Source organism: Hyperolius riggenbachi, chromosome 7 (genome assembly GCF_040937935.1).
Source record: "Hyperolius riggenbachi isolate aHypRig1 chromosome 7, aHypRig1.pri, whole genome shotgun sequence".
NCBI classification, from domain to species: Eukaryota; Metazoa; Chordata; class Amphibia; order Anura; family Hyperoliidae; genus Hyperolius; species Hyperolius riggenbachi.
Window position 1 is genome coordinate 168,752,674 of NC_090652.1, and position 22,657 is coordinate 168,775,330.

Sequence of the window (22,657 nt, forward strand, 5' to 3'; positions counted from 1 at the left end):
GAGCTGTATACAGACGTAGAAACTGTCAAAGAAAAAAAAAAACATCTCTTTTCTTGTTGGTGCAAAGTATGTCAACTATTATAATAGTATCTGTGGGGTAGTGGAAAGAATGAGGGGGGGGAAATACTATATGTGGGGGAATGTGAGCAGGGAGGGCAGGGTGGTGGGTTGTGACCAGGGGATGGAAAGTACTGGCAGGGATAGGTAAATATAGCTGAATTGAGAACAAGCTATTGGGGATGTGTGTCCTGTGATATAATGAACTATGTGTCCACATAGTTCATTATATCACAGGACACACATCCCCAATAGCTTGTTCTCAATTCAGCTATATTTACCTATCCCTGCCAGTACTTTCCATCCCCTGGTCACAACCCACCACCCTGCCCTCCCTGCTCACATTCCCCCACATATAGTATTTTCCCCCCCTCATTCTTTCCACTACCCCACAGATACTATTATAATAGTTGACATACTTTGCACCAACAAGAAAAGAGATGTTTTTTTTTTTTTCTTTGACAGTTTCTACGTCTGTATACAGCTCCCTGACATGCTTTACATCTCTGTCATTTTGCAGTGAGATACTCCGTTCGTTTATTGCCTGATGAAGCGGGATGTTTGCCCGTGAAACGCGTTGCACTTTTATGTAGGAGTGTCACGGACGATTGCGGGGACGCAGGCGCGTCCTGTAACCGCCCGTGAAGAAAAGCGATCGCACTCGATTCTCTGCGTCGATTGCGCTTCAAATCGATAGAATCTGGATTTATTGTGTAGGAGGTCTGCAGTCCCTTCTTAGCAGAGGAATAGCATCACCTTAACTGCAGGATGGCTCTTTTGATATGCTAATGAGCCTGGGCCCAGAGAGTCCCTGGCTTCAAGCTGTGCTGATGGCCCATCCATCAGGTATAAGGTGACAAACACCATGACAGAACCAAATTTAGAGTGAGGGAACTCAGACACTCCGACTCCTTTTCCCAGCAGGGAGCCGACATGTGGCTTGCTGCTGCCAACTTCAAAGAACCTTTGCCTGGGAATGACCTGGTATAAATCCCAGGGGTCTCTCATATTCCATAAATGGCTATATGTATCATATTTTCTGTGTTGCCAGGCTGGCAGACCCTCCAAACTAACAGAGCAGGTAGGGCCCTGCCTGGCGTTGGGTCTGAGAACATTTCAGAACCTTCTGAGGTAAAGACTGCCTGTTAGGCAGTCCAACAGTGCCCTAATGGTACCACAGGGGTCCCACCCCTCATGTTTGGTATCAGACTGCTGGGTACATCGAGGCAGATCTGAAAATATTAGTAAATCTGCCCTGACCTGTACGGTTCGGTGAGATAGAGCCCATATATGGTTAAGGCATGATTTCTGGTCTCCAGGACAAGGGCAGGACTCATCTCATGTTCTAAGGGGGTGTGTGGGCCCGCCCTCACTTCCTCCTACTGAATCAGGGGCATAGGAATGGGAGAGGAGCCAAAACTCAGGGTCCTCCACACTGAAACATCTTGCACTCATCAGATGCCAGCTTGAGGATATGCTGGCATCCACCTGGTCTGAACTCTGAACTCTGGACTTTGAAACCAAGGACTTTATGATTCTTCCCACAATAAGGACATCTTTCCAGCAACTAAGTATTTTTCTCCCTTCTTTTATTTTTCATACTGGCTATTACTGTTTTCATAATTGTTGATTTTCATAATTGTCTGTATATATTAATTATTTATATTGCGTGAATAAACGACTTTCTCCAAGTCATTCACTTTCCGCTACCCTGCTTATCAGCACACACAGAAATGATCCCGGGTCTCTGAAGATACGCTACTGTTTGTTTGTTGTTGGCTAGACAGAATATCGTGTGTTTAACCGTTTTATTCGCAGGATTAGTCAGTCAGTTAGTGGGCCCCACGGTCCCATAGTAACCGCGGTGGTGGCAGTTTACTCTGAACCAGTAGGTGACGTTGTAATCACCCGTGTCTCACAGGCTCCCTTCTGAGCTGTCTGCGGCTAATTCTTAACGGTTCCTGCGCATTGACTGCGACCAGAGTTCGCACGATCTGTGCGCTGGCATCGTTTAGAAGGCTAAGTGCGGTCAGCCACTGAGGGCTCCTGTGACAGTGTTAGGCAGCGGTTGGATCTGTGTTGTGCTGAAAGTATCTGCGATAGCGCTAGCGCTATCGAGAAACGAACTAATTCGTTGGTGTAGCTGGAAGGCAATATATTTTTTATATATACAGAGAGACTGTGTAGCCAGTACCCCTTCCCCAAAGTTTTATTTTATTTGGCATGGAAATGTCCGGGAACTACCAGAACATGTGCCTAGCAGACCTGGAAAATCTTTGCGAAGAGAGGGGCATTGGCATCCTCCGCAAGACAAAACGGGACCTGATAGCAGACTTGTCCAGATGGGATGCCCAGCAACTGCGGGAGCCGGGAGTGTCCGCTGAGGTGGATACCAGCCCATCTGACAATCAAGGGGAACCAGAGGCTGAAGATCTTAGGCGTACAGAGGTTGAGCATCCTGCGGGCCCTGTTGCAACAGTTACGCCAGAGACTGTCAGTATGGACCCCAATCCCAGAGTTTCTGACATTACTCGCCCGGAACTGGCCAGTACTGGACTGTCCATGGGTGCTGACCCGGTAATGCAGCAGGCATTACAAAAGCTGATGGAGACTGACCTGGACAAGTACATGCAGTACATGGAAGCACGAGAGGAACGGGAGCGCCAATCTGCAGAACGCAAAGCTGCTGCTGCTGCTGCTGCTGAACGCCACGCGGAGAGGGATGCCGCTGAGCGAGAACGGGAGCGCCAACGACAGCATGAGCTAAACATGGCAAAAGTGCAACAGGCCAGCCGGAGTTCACCGCCCAGCCTCCCTGCTGAAGGAGCTGCAGCACCCGTAAGTGCAAAATTTAAATTTGCTAATATTGAAAAAGACACAGACATTGACTTGTTTTTGCGATCTTTTGAAAAAGCATGCCGTCAGTATCGTCTGTCCCAAGACCAGTGGGCCAGACATCTGACACCTTTGCTGCGCTACAAAGCGCTTGATGCCTTCGCAGAATTGCCTGCAGAGAAGGATAATGATTATGCTGCTATAAAAGACGCTATCATTACTAAGTACCAGCTGACGCCAGAAGCCTATCGGAAGAAGTTCAGGGCCTGGCAGAAAAAGTCTTCTGATTCGTACCGAGATGTGGCCAGCAGCTTGCTCACCACACTCCGCCAGTGGACACTAGGCCTCACCAAAGGGTCTTATGGCGTCCTGGAGGACTTGATAGTCCTCGAACAATTTCTGAACATTTGCCCTGCTGATGTACGACAGTTTGTGCTAGAACGCAGGCCGGCTTCAGCCACTGTCGCTGCAGACCTTGCTGAGACTTTTGCAACTACCCGGGTGGCTGATACCCGCAGAACTGTCCCATCCAGCTGGAGAGGAGGTCAGCCCAATACCTCGGCAGACCCTCCTGCCCCTGTGAGCCGTCCGCCACAGAGGCCACCCAGCGCAGCTGCTGCACCCAGGCCTGCAGCGCCTGGAGAGGTCACCTGTCACTACTGCCGCCAGCCCGGACACATGAAATTCGACTGTCCGGAGCGGAGACAGACACCACCAGCACCTGGATCATCTGCATCACCTGTACCTCACCCACAGCAGAGGCAACCCGCCAGCGAACCACAGCCTGGATCGTCAGATTTTGTCCTGTTTGCACGCGGAAAGGAAATCCGCGACCGAACCGACCAGCAGCAACTTGTTAGAGTGAACGGCAAAGTTGTCACCGGATTTCGAGACACCGGAGCTGACATCACGTTAGTTCACTCACATCTTGTGCCAAAGGAGAGCATCAGCTCCAGCCGATCCCTTGCCCTTACTGGAGTAGAGGGCACCCTTTTCCACATAGCCCACGCAAGAGTGAAGCTGGATTGGGGAGTGGGAGGGGTCCACGAAAGGGTTGTTGGGGTTATGAAGGATCTCCCAGTCCCTGTGTTGCTGGGGACTGATTTGGGCAAGCTTGTGTCCTACTATGAACCTGCCACGACCGCCTTGTCGCTCACGGAAGGAGACGGACTCTCCACCCACCACCAGGTACTTTATACACTTGGGGGAGCACCAGGGGGAGGTGGGTTGAATGTGCCCAGTTCAAGGGTACCAGGTTCAATAGTGCCTGCTTCAAAGGCACCTGAGTTTGATGTACAGACTGTCTGTTGTGATGATGCTGTAACTGTACCTGAGTCTCCTGTACAACCTGTCTGTAATGAAAAAATGTCTATACCTGTCAATGTCATTACTGCATGCAATGATGATCTGAGTAATGTCCGTCTGTGCCATTCTGACAGTGTACCGGTGCTAGCAGTACCGCGCAGCTGCACTGCTCAGAACCCGAGCTCAGGACAGGTGGAGGGGGTTCCGGCCTCCTCCCCCTCCTCTGACCACAGGGATGAGACCTTTCAGCCGCTGGCCTCGTGTGACATGAGCCAGTTGGCTGAAACTGACAGCGCCGTATTCTCCGCTGCACTACAAAGTGACCCAAGCCTGGAGGTGCTCAGGCAGCAAGCCGCTGAGCCCCTCGCAGACGGGGCCGCTTTCAAGGTGTACAGGGAAGGTGGGAGACTGTACAGTGAGTCTGTACAGCCCCCTACAGGTAGATCCCACGCGAATACCAAGTGGCTTGTGGTCCCGAGTGCGTTCAGGGGACATGTGCTGAAATCCGCACATGGTAATCCTCTGACAGGGCACTCGGGTGTCCGCAAGACACTCGCCGGTATTCGGAAACAGTTTTATTGGCCCCGGATGAACAGGGATGTAGCCAACTACTGCAGGGCATGTGCCGTCTGTCAGGAGCTGGGAAGGTCCAGGGATTCCCGCGGGGTTCCCTTAGGTCCACAGCCACTCAGCAGGGGAACCCTGCGTGGGCTGGCTGTTGACCTAACCAACCCACTGCCCGTTGTCCGCAGTCCCGGCAGACACCACGTCCGACTGCAGTGGCGCAAACGCCCTGTCCAGAACGGTCCATGTTGGGTCAACCCTGAGGGTAGCCGACCGCGACCGGTCCAGGGGAACCGAGCCACAGGCTCCAATAGGTTTTCCCGCCGTACCGGCAACTCGAGGCCCGTCAGCCAGGTTAGCGGCGCCGCCACACATCTTGCGGATGAGTGGCTAAGCCACGGACAAGGGGGGGGGGCTGTCACGGACGATTGCGGGGACGCAGGCGCGTCCTGTAACCGCCCGTGAAGAAAAGCGATCGCACTCGATTCTCTGCGTCGATTGCGCTTCAAATCGATAGAATCTGGATTTATTGTGTAGGAGGTCTGCAGTCCCTTCTTAGCAGAGGAATAGCATCACCTTAACTGCAGGATGGCTCTTTTGATATGCTAATGAGCCTGGGCCCAGAGAGTCCCTGGCTTCAAGCTGTGCTGATGGCCCATCCATCAGGTATAAGGTGACAAACACCATGACAGAACCAAATTTAGAGTGAGGGAACTCAGACACTCCGACTCCTTTTCCCAGCAGGGAGCCGACATGTGGCTTGCTGCTGCCAACTTCAAAGAACCTTTGCCTGGGAATGACCTGGTATAAATCCCAGGGGTCTCTCATATTCCATAAATGGCTATATGTATCATATTTTCTGTGTTGCCAGGCTGGCAGACCCTCCAAACTAACAGAGCAGGTAGGGCCCTGCCTGGCGTTGGGTCTGAGAACATTTCAGAACCTTCTGAGGTAAAGACTGCCCGTTAGGCAGTCCAACAGTGCCCTAATGGTACCACAGGGGTCCCACCCCTCATGTTTGGTATCAGACTGCTGGGTACATCGAGGCAGATCTGAAAATATTAGTAAATCTGCCCTGACCTGTACGGTTCGGTGAGATAGAGCCCATATATGGTTAAGGCATGATTTCTGGTCTCCAGGACAAGGGCAGGACTCATCTCATGTTCTAAGGGGGTGTGTGGGCCCGCCCTCACTTCCTCCTACTGAATCAGGGGCATAAGAATGGGAGAGGAGCCAAAACTCAGGGTCCTCCACACTGAAACATCTTGCACTCATCAGATGCCAGCTTGAGGATATGCTGGCATCCACCTGGTCTGAACTCTGAACTCTGGACTTTGAAACCAAGGACTTTATGATTCTTCCCACAATAAGGACATCTTTCCAGCAACTAAGTATTTTTCTCCCTTCTTTTATTTTTCATACTGGCTATTACTGTTTTCATAATTGTTGATTTTCATAATTGTCTGTATATATTAATTATTTATATTGCGTGAATAAACGACTTTCTCCAAGTCATTCACTTTCCGCTACCCTGCTTATCAGCACACACAGAAATGATCCCGGGTCTCTGAAGATACGCTACTGTTTGTTTGTTGTTGGCTAGACAGAATATCGTGTGTTTAACCGTTTTATTCGCAGGATTAGTCAGTCAGTTAGTGGGCCCCACGGTCCCATAGTAACCGCGGTGGTGGCAGTTTACTCTGAACCAGTAGGTGACGTTGTAATCACCCGTGTCTCACAGGCTCCCTTCTGAGCTGTCTGCGGCTAATTCTTAACGGTTCCTGCGCATTGACTGCGACCAGAGTTCGCACGATCTGTGCGCTGGCATCGTTTAGAAGGCTAAGTGCGGTCAGCCACTGAGGGCTCCTGTGACAAGGAGTATGTGAATAAATTGTGAATTTTTTTTCTACAATCAACAGCGATTTTTTTGTCTGTTTGTGTGTGGACGGTCCACCACCGCCACCTAAACCGTTTTAAACCTTTTATCTTGTTTTATCCTACTGGCGCCTCTGTATCCTTGCATAGTGGTCCTAGAGGTCCAGGGAACTCAGCCTCGATCTTCATCCCAGCTTTCAGCCTAGCCATTGATACACAGAGGGATTCAAGTGTTTATGCTAGTTTTAGCTCCTTTTAGCCAGCATTAATCAGTGAGACCTTTTTATTGTAGAGAATCACTTGTTACACTTTTAGTTTCAAAAAAAGTTTTATTTATTTATAAAAAATACAAAGAGTATACAAACAATACCAAATGCGCCACTTAGGGGAGTATTATGGAAACATTAGGTAATCAAAAATACAGATGTCTATATATAAGAGAGAGAATAACAACTCTTAGATAAAGACTAATATGTAATAATTGCGGCAATTGAGAGTTTAAAGAAATCCAAATAACACTCTTAATAATTATTGTGAACAATAACTAGGAGCATAACTGCAGTAAATTTAGTAACTTGCACAGGTCTGCCATTAGTGAGAGCATAAGCAGATTGTGGTACCAGATGGTACAATGCCAGGGGTAGAGGAAATGTGAGAAACTAGACCCTTGTTGTTAAGGGAGGTGATCCAATGGGACCAAGTTGACTGAAAACGTAACATTTTGTCTTCTACTTTCGGTAAAATATTTTCGCATACCATGATATTTGTAATCTTAGAGAATACAGCTGCTGTGGAGAGAGAGGGAAGTATACAGGCCACAGAAGGGTTCAAGTGGATCCGAGGTGAACTTTTACACATTGCATATTTGTGTTCCTTTCCTATTGTTTTATAGGGCATTCCTCAAGCCAAATACTTTTTTTGTTTTTGTTTTTTATACTCTAGTTCCCTAAAAACTAAATAAACCACGCCCACAGGTTTTCAGAGAGCCTTGGCAGTAGCAAGGGCTCATGGGAGCTCAGTCTGGGCAGGGGGAAGAGGAGGTGTTATTAGCCATTGATTTCAGAGGCAGAAGGGAGGAGGGAGGAGGGGGGATTAGGTTTTTTTCACAGTCTGAGTGCTGATGGTGCAGATAAGCCTGCCTCTGTGTAATGTTTACAAATAACATGGCTGCTGTCATTGTATCACAGGAAGAAATAATCATTTTCTATTAAATCTGTTTGCAGCTAGATTTAAATCTAGCTAAACTTTAGATAAGATATATAGACAAGTTACTTGTTATAGTTCGTTTTTCATCTCGGATCGGCTTTAAGGGGTAAGGAAATTTGGATTACTGACTGGATCTTACGCCAAATTTCCTGCCAAAAACTGGCAGCAATGGGACAGGACCACCAAATGTGCCACATGCATCCCACCATTCCGCATCCCCTAAAGCAGGAGGGGCTTTGTGATGGATCCATCTGGGACATTCGGAGGGGCGTTAAATAAACCCTGTATAGTACTTTGCCCGAAGTCCGAAGATTAGAGTATTGCAAGCTTCCCTTAGTGAGGGTGAGGCAGTAGTTATTCCACCTAGAGGTCAAAAGGGTAGAACCAATGTCATCCTCCCATCTTTTAATAAACCCGTGAGTTTTAGGTTCAGTGGAAGGAGGGCGAAGGAGAGATTGATACAAGAGGGAGATGAGTGTGCTTAAAAACAAGAAGAGAATCGAGAGCCCAATATGGTGCAGTATTGTCAGGTAAAATGAAGAGTTCAATACAATTTTATGTATATATATACTCACAAACACGGGTTACCAATAGGCAACCACTTTAAATGCAGGTGGGGAGCATTAGGACCTGACCCCACTCAGGTTAAGAAGTCGCTCTCTGTAGATAGTAGATGGGGATGCACCCCTCCACCCAGGGTGGACTAGAAGATCAGCAAAAACTCGGTATACAGAGGCGCCTTACTCTACTCTGGCGCCTCTGTATACCGAGTTTTTGCTGAAGAGGGAGATGAGGCCTCCTTCCAAAGGATTAGATTTGCACCAGGTTTCAAACCAAGTATAGCCAATATTAGAGTCTCTGGATTTGATAGTAGCGAGGAAATGAAATAATTGCCACGATCGAAAGGATTTTGTGGGGGGGGGGGGGGGGGGGAGATTGCAAGACTCCTTGAATTGGGATAAAGACATGATACGGAAGGCTGACATAAGGTTACCCACTTTATTGAGTCCCTGCTCTGTCCACCATTTAAAGGCACAAGGGTTGAGACCAGGGGCAAAATCAGGGTTTTGAAAGACATCAGTCATTAGGCATAGATCTGATTGCAATTGTAGAGAGAATCTGAACCTGGCCCAAATGGACATGGAGTGCTTAGTTACTGGTGACATATTTAGAGGCTGCTTTTTGAGGTTTAGTGAGCTCCACATAAGTGCTCTCAAGTCAACTGGGTTTAATAAATCTGATTCGAGCTGGACCCAGAGTAGGGCTAGCGAGTAGGCGTTTATAGCAACTAATTGCGCCAGTTGGGAAGAGTAGTAGTATAAAGAGAATATGGGGGAATTCAGCCCACCTTCGGCTCTGGGGCTGGTTAGAATAGTATTCTTAAATTTGGGTCTTCTACCTGCCCAGATACATTTATGACAGGCCTTTTGGAGGTGGTATATGTCAGTCATACGAACTGAGATTGAAAGGACACGGAAAAGGTACATTATTCTTGGCAGTATGTTCATCTTTACCAAATGAATTCTACCTGTGAGGGATATAGGAAATTTGGTCCACTCGTTCATGTCTGATTGTAGTTTCTGGAGTACTGGAGGATAGTTGTATTTATACATTTGAGAGGGATCTTTTGTTAATTTGATGCCTAAGTATTTAATGTACGTGGTACAATGCTGGAGGCCAAAAGATAGTACGAGAGATTCACTAGTGGTTTGGGGAATGTTTGGGCGTAATAATTCAGACTTATCCAAGTTTAGTTTGAGGCCAGAGATGCTGGAAAATGATTTAATAACAGATAAGAGGGAAGGGCCTTTCCAGTTTGGGCCGTGATCCTGATATCCAGTTTAAGTTTGAGATCTGCTATTGACTTTTTAAGGTAAAGGGATGGCCTTTGACTATTTATCTGAGTGTGAGAAATAATTTTATGCTCAATGTTTTGGATGGCCAGGGACTTGGCTCGTTTGTCTTTTGAGGCTATCTTAATTAATATTCCTCTTATGGCAGCCTTGTGGGCTAGCCATACAGAGGCAGAGGTTGCTTGATCATTATCATTAAGTTCAAAATATTCAGCAATAGCAGCATGAACCTGCAGAGCTATGTCGCCTTTAAGGAGGAGGGATTCATTGAGTCTCCAGGGAGGTCTAGAGACCTTAGGGAGGATGGACATAAAAGTAGTCAGAGCAACATCGTGATCAGACCAAGAGCAGGTCACATGTCTGGGCATAAGCCAATTGAGGCAGGAGTGAGGAAGTAGCTGGTACCATATCAATGTGGGCATAAGAATTGTGTGCTGGAGAATAAAAAGTGTAACCCCTGTTGTTATGGTTAGATTCTCTCCAAGTGTCTGCCAGCGAGTGAATTGAAAGAATCTCTTTAAGAAGTGTGCTAGTTTTGTGAGGGGTGGAGTTGGAATGTGGGTTAGATCTGTCCACGATATTGCTCATAACCGCATTAAAATCACCAGCCCAAACCAAAACATCAGAAGACAATGCCAGGAGTTTGTCAGAAAGGACCTTTAGAGTGTCAAATACTTGCTCAGGAGGGGCGTATAGATTGACAAAGCACATTTTTTTATCCATTAGAATGCCTTCTAGAATGAGAAAATGTCCCATGTTGTCAGCGTAGTGACTAGTGACAGTGAAGGGAAAATTATTGTGAAGAAGGATTGCTACAACTCTGTGCTTTTTTCAGCTGAGATTAAGAAGACTCTATTATAGAACTTGTGGAAGAACTTAGAGGCAGAATTTGTGGTAAAATGAGTCTCTTGGAGACATATGACTTCGGGGGAGTGTCTTATGTAATCTAAGAACGCTTTCTTTCTTTTGGTAGGACTATTCAAACCCCTGGCATTGTGGGATATAATTGTAAATAATTGCATTGAGGATATAGAAAAAAATATAGATGAGAAAACATTAACATTTTGATATGAAGATAATTGAAATATGGGCAGGCCTGTGCATAAAAATAGGAACAATAAAACAAGAAAATATCCGGAAAGAACATAAAAGGCTTCTGGCAATAAGCTAGCAAGGAAAAGCCAATCGGGATGACCACACATATTAGCTGTGGGGAATCCGGATGGGCAATTGAGGCAGTAACATAGTATCGGGGGGTCAGGCCTGTAGAAAAATGTAAAAAGAAAATTGAAAAAGAAAAAAACAAAGTTATTGCAGCGATATCGGCCTGCTAAGTCCTGGGGAGCACTGCCAATCTCAGTAAAGCTTAAGGGAGGAGGGGAGGAGAGGGTGACCTAGTTGTAACAGGATGTTTAATACAGAATGGGGGAGAAGGGCACCGGTATCCCACAGTCCCTCTTCTTTGTAGCAAGGGGGGGTCCTCCCCGTTATTGGGCTCGTAGAGACAGCAGGTCCAGTTTACTGGCCCGAGGTGGAAGAACTGGTGGATGGGACGTCAGTCCATATTCTCCTGTAATGGTTAGACCTAGGGGGTCTTTGTGGTAAAGATGGTAGAACAGAATAATCCGGTTGAAGCCCCAGCGAGTCTAGGTCTTTGGCAGCCTCATCCAGTGATTGGCACATAAAAGCTTTAGAGTTATGCTGGAAGGAGAGGGCGAACGGAAAGTTACATCTATATTTTATAGCGACCCTAGATAAGGCCACTGTAGCTGGACGTAGTAGTCGCCTCTTAGCCATTGTAGTAGGAGCAAGATCTGGGTAGATTTGCATGGATTCTGGGACCCCTGGCAGCGTGGTGAGATTTCTCGAAGCTGTGAGAACCAAATCTCTGGTATCTTCCTGTTGAAACTTTAAGATTACATCTCTCGTTAGCTCATGATTCCTGGGCTTACCCAGGGCATGATGTATGCAGATCATGCGGAAAGCAGCGGGGTCATTCTGTGGAAGCAGAGCAGCAAACAGATTAAGGGCCGCAGGCTGCAGATCTGTGATTAATTCAGGTAGTCCACGTATTCTGAGGTTGGTTCTCCTACTGCGGTTTTCTAGGTCTTCCAATTTTAATTCTAAAGCTTCGATTTCCAGGGATTGGTCATCTATAGTAGTTTTCTCCTTGTTGAGAGTGGTGACAATTTTATCTGATTGCCCTTCTAGCACGTCTACTCGGGAGCCCAGATCGTGCAGTTGTTTAGTGAATTCTGTAACTGCTTCGTGCAGTTTGGCTCTAAAGATCCTTTGAATTTGTTTAAACATGTCCTCAATGAAGGGACCAGACACTGGAGGATGCGAGTCCATATGTGGAGAGAGCTGGGGAGAGATAGGATAGGACGGAGGCCCCGAACTGGATGTACAGGGAGAGGCCTGTGAACGCTGTAAACCACGAATAGGAGAAAGTGGGGCAGAAGATGGCTGCGGCGGGCTATCAGCAGCGTGGGAATCTGTGGAGGTCTGCGTGGGAGTGTTGCTGCCCACAGCCGCTGCGTAGGTGAGTGGAGGTGTCTGCTGCAGTACCTCAGCAGTGGGGGAGCGTGGTGGTGTTTGCTTAGCAGAGCCGCTTACCCCTTTCTTCTCGTTCACGCCGTCCGCCATCTTGGACCTGCATGTAGAGCAGGCCTTGCTGCGCCGCGGTGAAATTGAGGGTGGAGGAAGCCTTCTGGTAGCTGATTTCTCACTCCTTCCTCTCCTGGACATCTCACGGCTCAAAGCCCGTGAGATCGCCGCTGCTCCGGCCAGTAAGGCTGCGGTTTGAAGCCTGTTTGTCCCCCGATCTGTACGGAGCTCAGGAGGGATACATGCTTCCGCTCTGGCCTCTGCACATGCGCCACTTGTTACAATTTTAATTTGACAGTGTGTGCAGCCCCCCCCCCCCCTGGTGTTTCTTCCTTCATAGTCACTCCTGTGAACAGCGCCGACCGTTTCTATCACCTCTGCGTGCTCCCACTGTTGCTCGAGTTGTAGATCTATAAAAACCCAGCAGACCTTTTTAAAGAGAACCAGAGATGAAGCACCCTCATGTATTTTATTACATTTATCAGTGGGAACATGACAGTAAACACCTACCCTGCTTTTAGTTTCATTGTTATCTGCTTAATTAGTCTATTAGCAGCTGTGATAAGAATCCACCGACTATTCAGTCGAGGTTTGACCTGGAATCATTATAGCTGAGTCACTCTTCTGTGAAGTGTTTTCAAGCCCAAGCCTTCCCCTCTCCTGGCTTAGATCTTCTGCTTTGCATACTGAGAGCTGTGATGACTGGGAGGGGCTGCTCTGCTGAGAGAGAAGCTCTGTGGCTGCAATATGATCCCTGTGTGCTCTGTGTGCACTAGATACTGATAATAACGGCAGTTTCATTCCTATGAGAGACACTTCCTACAGGCAGTACATCATACCAAAATGAAAGCACACAGCAGCCTTTCTCATATAGCCTAGATAGCAGCCTAGTCTCATATAGCCTAGACAGCACATCCAGAACTCATATAACCCGGAAGGAGAAGGGATATGAGCCGGCGGCCATATTTGATTTTTCCTGGAGCAATAATGGATAAAAAACACTAAAAAAGGCACACCAAAGCGGCAAAATTATCAGGTAGAGCATTTATTCTTTACAAGCTATCAACTGATATGTTTATTTTGTGTGAAACGTTCATCTCTGGTTCCCTTTAACGTATCCCTATTAAGTCGAAATGCCCCAAAACAATTTGGTTTGTGTTAACCTTTAGGAGCCATTTTTTGCATAAATACATGTCATTTTTTTTATCCTAAACCGGCAATTTAGACTATACAAATGTATTTATTTGCAGTTACACAATGGACTATAAAATGTAAATCGTTCTATAATTATCTATCAATGCATTTTCTTTCTTTTCAAAACATTTTAATGTGGTTGTTCATCAATTACATTGATACAATGCATTTTAAATGGTCAAAAACATCCATAGGGTGTTCTTACTTTTTTAAACGACTCTACAATCAGACCTATCGGCTTTCCTGAATACATCTGGAAGTAATCCCTATAAATGTTACAAACTGAGGTACGGTACCATATTTTAACCACTACATACTGCCCATCTACTCTGCTGAAATACAAGAACATACAAGAACATTTAAAGCAATCTATTATGGGATATTAAACTATTGGGAAATACTGCAAATACATTATTTAATTGGTAGCAACATTTCTGCATAATGCAATTTCTAAACTAGAAAAAAAAAGTTGAATACCTTGCCAGCATAATGCTGAATTCTGAAGCAGCAGTGTGGTAGAGAGGTGTCATTCAAGAAGCGTGAAGATTTGCTCATTCGACTTTCAAAATGTTGGTGAGTAGCACAGATTTGATTCAGTTTCTCAAGGAATGTGTCATCAGTAACAGTGCCTGGTCTCAAGCACTCTTCATCCAACATTGCCAGAATTCCATTTTGATTCTGCATTTCACAAACATGTAAAGTTAAAGGGGGTTGTAACATCCAAAAATAAAAAAATTGCTTTAAAAATTAGTTAGTGCCCCAAATATATATGTAAACGGTCCCTATATGTAACCTATTTTTTTTTAACCTGGTCTGTGTGCCTTTGCTGAACCGTGCCGAACTGTGCAGTGCTGACGGGATTGTGGGAAGTCAATTTTTTTTAAGCTTATTTCAAAATGTAAACAACAGAAACTTCCCATTTCAGATAAGGTAAGGACACTATGACCAGAAGGTAGTTCAGTACCCCCTTCCTTTGAAGAGTTTACACAGTGATGTAAGTCTGTTATCTAGGTGATGTTTGCTGTGGTAGAAACAGTAATCAGTAAATTAACACTGAGCTGTGGGTTAAAGAATAAAAGAGCGAGAGAAAGAAAGGGGCAGAAGTGATGTTACTTTTGGCATCACAGAGAAACAGCAGAAATATTATTTTTAATATAATTTCTCTTAAATCTGACTTTTCAGCTAATATGGAGTTTAATCCCACTTTAACAGTGCAGTTTCCATATTCACACAGATTAAATGTGTGCAACCTGTGGATCAGTAGGTTCATTTTATCTCACTATCATGTCGTACAAGTCCTAAAACTAGATAATGAAAACCAAATGTAATTCTAATTAATTGTGTAAGTAATGTAAAGTTACATATTTGTGCATGTCTTGGTGTGAGCATAGAGGCTGTGAACCTTGCTGCATTGTGGGAAATAGCTGTTTACAGCTGTTTCCAACTGCCAAAAAAACATACAGCAGCTACATCACCTGCCAACAGTAAAAATGTCACCAGGTAATAAATGTCAAAATGTAAATCAGGGATTTAAAAGATTTTACAATGGGCAAACACTGACTAAATCATTTATACATAATTTTTTTTAAAAATCAAGCACTTTTTTTATTACATTATTTTCACTGGAGTTTCTCTTTAAAGGATACCTGAGGTGACATGTGACATGATGAGATGGACATGTATATGTACAGTGCCAAGCACACAAATAACTAAGCTGTGTTCCTTTTTTTCTTGTCTGCCTGAAAGAGTTAAATATCAGGTATGTAAGTGGCTGACTCAGACAGGAAGTGACTACAGTGTGACCCGCACTGATAAGAAATTCCAACTGTAAAACACTTTTCTAGCAGAAAATGGTTTTTGAGAGCAGGAAAGAGGTAAAAAGGGTCAATAATTCATAGATTTTAGTTCTGGCATACTTCAATGAATGTGTCATTGAGCAAAAACAATAAAACAGTTTATGAGGCTTCCCTCAGCATCATCTGGTCCACCGTCGCTGACCCTCCAAAATTTATCGACAAGAGATTGTCTGTTATCTGATCAAGGTCACGCTTCTCTTAAAGCACCTGTGCGGCCTTACTTCACCTGCATGAGTACAGCCGTGCCTGCACAGTAAGCTACTGCACATGCACTGCCATGCTCATGCCAGCATAAGATTGTGGCCCCAATCAGCAGGAGAGGGGGGTGGAGGACTATAGGACACAGAAGGAAGCCTCATTAGGATCCTAGGTAAATATTTATTTCAGAAACCAAGTTTAGGCTTGGGTTCTCTTTCAAGAACATTTATTTGTCTTCCCTATCCAAGTTTGATCTTTACAACAGAGGTTTGGGGAAGTGAGTCGTTTTTTTCTTAAAGGACATTTCTGAGAATCTCTCTGAAAAAAACGTTATACTTACCAAGCAGTGGGAGTGTATAAAAAAAACTACTTTTAAAGAACTGGTATCCAACCATTGAACTGTAAGGCAGGTTTTGTACAAACAGGGGAAATTCAACACCACTATTACTATCCCTAGGAGTAATCATCCAATATCAACCACATTCCTGAGCAAGGCTTAATACAGAAGTTCTTGCTGTCTAAGGGGGGGGGGGGGGTACACTAGTTATTAAATGCAAAGGTTCACATACATATGCAACACACAAATATTTAACTCTGGATTCCTCTCCTCAAATAAATGTAATATTTGCCTCACTTTATTGGGTTCTTCATATATACATTTAGAGGTTGTGAAAAATATATCTATGCCATATTAGTGCAGAGTGGCAACGTCAAAGCAAAAATCTCGCATGAAAAATACAATGTAAGTAGAAGATTATAGGCAATGAAAAGTTTCATGACAAAGACTTCCATACAGTATAATGCTTCTTATTATTACACATGTTAAATCAATGTAATGTATCAACACTTACATTTTCAATAAGATCACAAATGATGGCGTTGTTGAAATATTCAATATGAGTCCACTCAATGCCCTAATTTTACAAAAGAAAAAAATATCAGTAACACTTTGAAGATGCAAACAATACTGAACAAAAGCTGTATATCAAATTACACCCCTTCAGGGACCGTTTTGATGTCTTTGAATTTATACCATCACCAGATCCCTGAAAGCTAACTTTCTTTCAATTCTCTTTTAATGCATTCTAAGCATATATTGCTATAATACTCCATTGCCACTGGAAGAGTTACTGCGTTTCGGAGGTCACAGCGCATTATCTTTTTCATCAACTGCTTGACCCAATTGAGTGCCCTTGAACTGCTTCCAGACTTGGTCTTCTTTCCATTCCCTGATCTGGGTCAAATTCCCATGTACTTAAATGGAAGAAAGCCAGAAAATACAGCAGTGAATATTTCACTTATTGATGTCAGACTTCCCTACTCTATGCACAGATAAAAGTTCAGGAAAGCTTTTAACAGATGAAAATAAATGTTCATAGTACTTGCTCATAAAGAAAATGTTTCTAGATTGTAATGGGGTTAAAATAGTGAAAAGCGTTCATAAAAAGGTCATGACTTTGTACACTGAGATTTTATTCATTTCCACGTAACTAATATCAATTTCACTGGGTGTTCCAAGTCTCCTCCCCAAACCAACATTCCACCAGCTGCCTTATGATACCATCAGAATTGAGACAAATATTTTTAAATTACAGAGATCTGTGCTGGAGAGTGGGTTCGTAACAAAAATAAAATATGTAACTTAATAATTTCCTGTACTTCTACAGAAGACGTGGACATTGCAATACAGTGGTGTGAAAAACTATTTGCCCCCTTCCTGATTTCTTATTCTTTTGCATGTTTGTCACACTTAAATGTTTCTGCTCATCAAAAACCATTAACTATTAGTCAATGATAGCTTAATTGAACACAAAATGCAGTTTTAAATGATGGTTTTTATTATTTAGTGAGAAAAAAAACCTCCAAATCTACATGGCCCTGTGTGAAAAAGTGATTGCCCCCCTTGTTAAAAAATAACTTAAAGGTGGTTTATTACACCTGAGTTCAATTTCTGTAGTCACCCCCAGGCCTGATTACTACCACACCTGTTTCAATCAAGAAATCACTTAAATAGGAGCTATCTGACACAGAGAAGTAGACCAAAAGCACCTCAAAAGCTAGACATCATGCCAAGATCCAAAGAAATTCAGGAACAAATGAGAACAAAAGTACTGTAATTGAAATCTATCAGTCTGGTAAAGGTTATAAAGCCATTTCTAAAGCTATGGGACTCCAGCGAACCACAGTGAGAGCCATTATCCACAAATGGCAAACACATGGAACAGTGATGAACCTTCCCAGGAGTGGCCGGCCGACCAAAATTACCCCAAGAGCGCAGAGAAAACTCATCCGAGAGGCCACAAAAGACCCCAGGACAACATCTAAAGAACTGCAGGCCTCACTTGCCTCAATTAAGGTCAGTGTTCACGACTCCACCATAAGAAAGAGACTGGGCAAAAACGGCCTGCATGGAAGATATCCAAGGCGCAAACCACTTTTAAGCAAAAAGAACATTAAGGCTCGTCTCAATTTTGCTAAAAAAAACATCTAAATGATTGCCAAGACTTTTGGGAAAATACCTTGTGGACCGACGAGACAAAAGTTGAACTTTTTGGAAGGTGCGTGTTCCGTTACATCTGGCGTAGAAGTAACATAGCATTTCAGCAGAAGAACATCATACCAACAGTAAAATATGGTGGTGGTAGTGTGATGGTCTGGGGTTGTTTTGCTGCTTCAGGACCTGGACGGCATGCTGTGATAGATGGAACCATGAATTCTACTGTCTGCCAAAAAATCCTGAAGGAGAATGCCCGGCCATCTGTTCGTCAACTCAAGCTGAAGCGATCTTGGGTGCTGCAGCAGGACAATGACCCAAACCACACCAGCAAATTCACCTCTGAATGGTTGAAGAAAAACAAAATGAAGACTTTGGAGAGGCCTAGTCAAAGTCCTGACCTGAATACTATTGAGATGTTGTGGCATGACCTTAAAAAGGTGGTTCATGCTAGAAAACCCTCAAATAAAGCTGAATTACAACAATTCTGCAAAGATGAGTGGGCCAAAATTCCTCCAGAGCGCTGTAAAAGACTCGTTGCAAGTTATTGCAAACGCTTGATTGCAGTTATTGCTGCTAAGGGTGGCCCAACCAGTTATTAGGTTCAGGGGGCAATTTCTTTTTCACACAGGGCCATGTAGGTTTTGAGATTTTTTTCTCACTAAATAATAAAAACCATCATTTAAAACTGCATTTTGTGTTCAATTATGTTATCTTTGACTAATTGTTAACGGTTTTTGACGAGCAGAAACATTTAAGTGTGACAAACATGCAAAAGAAAAAGAAATCAGGAAGGGGGCAAATAGTTTTTCACACCACTGTATATGTGGGCTGAAAAAGATGATTTAATGATGTAATTCTATCTAGTCTCTCCACTTCTACTTCCTGCTCCCTTTGCAAACTATATTGTCCATGTTATGTTTTACATTAATTTGTTAAAAGCCCAAGTTCAATGCCTCAATTTTGAATCCACAATAGTAAAATCATATTAAGCTTTATGCATGGCACAAGTGTACTTTGTGCAATGAATATATTTACAGTAAAATACACGATCCTTATTTGCTCCTGTAGTTTCCTTCTTCCAGCAAAGTGGGAACTGCATCATCAGTAAAGAGCAGATGGCCTGCCTCCGCCCACCTCCTCCCTGCACTGTAGCTACAGTTCCTGTCTGCCTTATTTTGCTTTAAATGAGAATATGAGGCATTACCGAGTTCATATGGTTTTCTCATGTGCTGAGTAATGCTAATGGACATTTGAGCCGACTCCAATGTAAGTATTGCTTAAAGTTTTACAATACCACATAGTAAAATCAATGGGTCCTGGTTCTTTTCTCATCTAAGTTTGCAATTTGACAGTTGTAAATTCCTTGGGAAAGTGTTTCCTTCAAAACTAGGCTAACCTCCATGGAAATAGTGCTTGTATTGGCTATTTTTTAATTGCTGAAAATTGGTCCTAGAATGCATGCCATGCAATTGTGTAGGTTGGTAAGATTCAAAGAACAATATGCTGGAATCCATACATTAGTTAACTGCTGCAACCCTCTACAAAATGCCCTCTTCTAAATAACTTTGCTAAAATAAAATGAACATATCCTCACCACACAATAATTAAGGAATATGGTCTGCAGCACATACACATCTTCAAACTGACTAGATGTTTTTGACATATGCAAGCCATTAGCCGCCCCCGGTATAATCAAAAACCTACAGAGGTTCCAAACATTTAGATATAGTGTCTGAAGATGTAATAAATTGGTACATTGTAATAAAATGATGCGTACATTCCCTGGACCACCATACACACTAACAGAATAAGGACACAATAAATCTAGTAAAACTCAGATCTTAGCTAAAATATATTTCAGTTTGTAAAGTCTGGCCTGTCACATTCGCAATTGGGGATTATATATATCATATACCATATAGCATATATCATATAGCAGCATACAGGGCGCTATTGCATCCGGGAACGCGAAGAATCACTCGCGTTCCCAGCCTGCCGGCTCCTGTCGCCAAAACCGGAAGTGGCTGCCAGCAGGGACAGGAGGATCGGAGGGAGATGGCGTGGGCACCGGACAGCTGCAGGGGGCTATTGGAAGCCCCAGGTGAGTAAAACTCATTTTTTTGGGGATGACTTAAGTGACCCTTTAATGTTTGAAGACTATGTTCACAACACCTTTGCTTATGAGCTGTATTGCTTTCCTTCTGTATATGACGGGGTATTTAGAAAATGCTTTATTAAAGCACACTGGAGAATCACAATTTATTAAGCAAACCAATGTGGTCAACACGGTAACCAGATAGAACCATAAGTGTCCTCTATAAAATTAACCCAACCTCTTATGGAGGACAAGTTGTTGGGGAAGAGGTCCGTGTGTGTGTGTGTGTGTATGTGTGCGCCTGCGTTTGTGCATGCATGCGTGTGTGCGTGGTGGAGGTGGTGGGTGGGAGATACCCCACCCCTTCCCAAATACTGAAAGCTATGCGGGTTGTTAATGCTTAGGGGGAGGGGCAATACGCTTGCTGGACTTTTTTTCAGGCTGCCCAATCTGCATGGCTGAATGACGGATGGTTGTGCAGCACTGCTTGCTATTTGCTGATGCCTTGACCATAATGACAGTTAATACATTCAAAAGACACTATTTTGAGTGTATGCCTGCTTATTTTTTGTTTATTATTTTGTTAATATTCCAAGTGGAGTTGTAGCTGTGTTTTGCTGGATGTCCACTAACTGCAGCCATAGTAAGTAAGGTCTTCTGTGAGGATCAATGGATTAAGATCAATGGATCAATGGATGGGTGCTATGAAATATGTAGTCAGGGAAATGTTTTCACAATCTGTGTGCTTTAATCCTTGGGTTTTGTAGGAGACTATCACTCCGTTTTCAGTGCTAGGAGCTGGACTACCTACATTGCGAGTGTGCAGGTGATAACAGCATTTAGATAATGTCTTTGGCCTAGTGCACACAAGAGCGGTTCTGCTGCGGTTTGCAATCCGCTTGCGGGTGCGGATCCCCTTGGGTAATGTATTTCAATGGGCTGGTGCATACCAGAGCGGGAGGCGTTTTGTAGAAGCGCATACTCCCGGGCTGCTGCAGATTTTGGATTGCGGATGCGTTTCTGCCTCAATATTAAGTATAGAAAAAATGCAAACCGCTCTGAAAAACGGCACTTCAGAGCGGTTTGCCAGGCGTTTTTTGTTACAGTAGCTGTTCAGTAACAGCTTTACTGTAACAATATATGAAATCTACTACACCAAAAACGCTTCCCAAAACCGCAAAATGCTAGCTGAAACGCTACAGAAAAAGAAGAAAAAGCGTTTCAAAATCTGCTAGCATTTTGCGGATCTGCTAGCGGTTTTTGGTGTGCACCAGGCCTTTAAGTCAATAGTAGAGGAAATAACGCTGAGCTGCTCTGCTTATCTCATTAAGCAATAATGCCAAATACATTTAGTATTCTTAAATTGGACCTACATTCCAAGTCAATAAATATAACCTGTTTTTAAATAACGTGTCCTAAGAATATTAGTTTGCCAAGAATCTGTTTAAAACAGACCTCAACTCAGAACTTCCTCTCTGCTCTAAAACATAAGCAACAACATACTAACCTTTAAAGGAAAACATTTCCTTGTTGCAGCTGATGCAATCCTGCAATAAATATCCCATGTGTCTACTTCCTGCTTTCATGGAAGCAGACATATTGTTAACATACTGTGTTTACCAATTAGCTGATCTACCGTGGCAGCCAGCTGACTCAGCTGAGATCAAATTACAACATACATACAATGTGCATTTCTTTATGCTTTCCTTCTGTCCTCTGAAAGAGTTCAGGTCCACTTTAAGTGAAAAGCTTTCCTGGAGCCTCTGTGTAATACTCGTACCTTCCGGCGGCAGGTCCCGCGACGGCTCTGCCGTGATCCGTACGAGCGGTGGGACTGCCGCGTTGACATCCTCTGGCGGCATCCCCGGCTTCCCTCTGGCGGTGACTTCCAGTTCGTGTGCGAACCGAGGGTCGCATCGCGCACGCGCGAGCTCTTCCGAGCCTTATAGGCTCCGGAGGAGGATTCAGTAGGTGAGGTCATGAGTGACCTCTCTAGATGGGAGTGGCCACTGATTGGGGAATTTTGATATAAGGCCAGGAGCGTTCAGTGCTCGCTGACCTTGATACTAATCAGTTCGCTGGTTCCTGGTCTAGCTAGCTAGCTACTTTGAGCTACATTTATATATTGTGTAGACGCACAATATATATGTACTCCAGTTAGTCAGTCTTTTGCTATGTATTGTATATATTTGTGATTCATTCGTAATATCCTCCTGATATTATTGAAGTAACATCTTATTGTATATTTCCTGTGTACCGACCTCCTGCTTGTTTCCTGACCTCGCTCTAGTCCTGTCCTTCTGTGCCGCAGTCATCTGATTCCCGTTACCGACTCGGCTTTGTTCCTGACTACCGTTACTGTCTGATCCTAGCAATACGACTGACATCTGATACACGTGTATGACCCTGCTCGAACTCGACTCTGATTTAGCTTAACGATTTTGTACCTCGACATTATAAAACTGGTGCACAAGTTCTGACCGGACCAATACTATGCTTTATACTGTTACTGTGT

At 44.2% G+C, this 22,657-nt stretch overlaps 1 protein-coding gene across 4 annotated transcripts in view; it reads right to left on the minus strand.

Moving 5' to 3' along the window:
• Positions 1-22,657, minus strand: part of MYO1B (myosin IB) — a 927,952-nt gene that overhangs the window by 132,819 nt on the left and 772,476 nt on the right. For all 4 annotated transcript variants that reach the window (XM_068244859.1, XM_068244861.1, XM_068244860.1 and 1 more), the window contains exons 15-16: positions 16,402-16,464; positions 13,974-14,174 (exon numbers count right to left, since the gene is read on the minus strand). In XM_068244859.1, the coding sequence (XP_068100960.1) occupies positions 13,974-14,174; positions 16,402-16,464 (264 nt within the window). The remainder of the gene's footprint in view (positions 1-13,973; positions 14,175-16,401; positions 16,465-22,657) is intronic.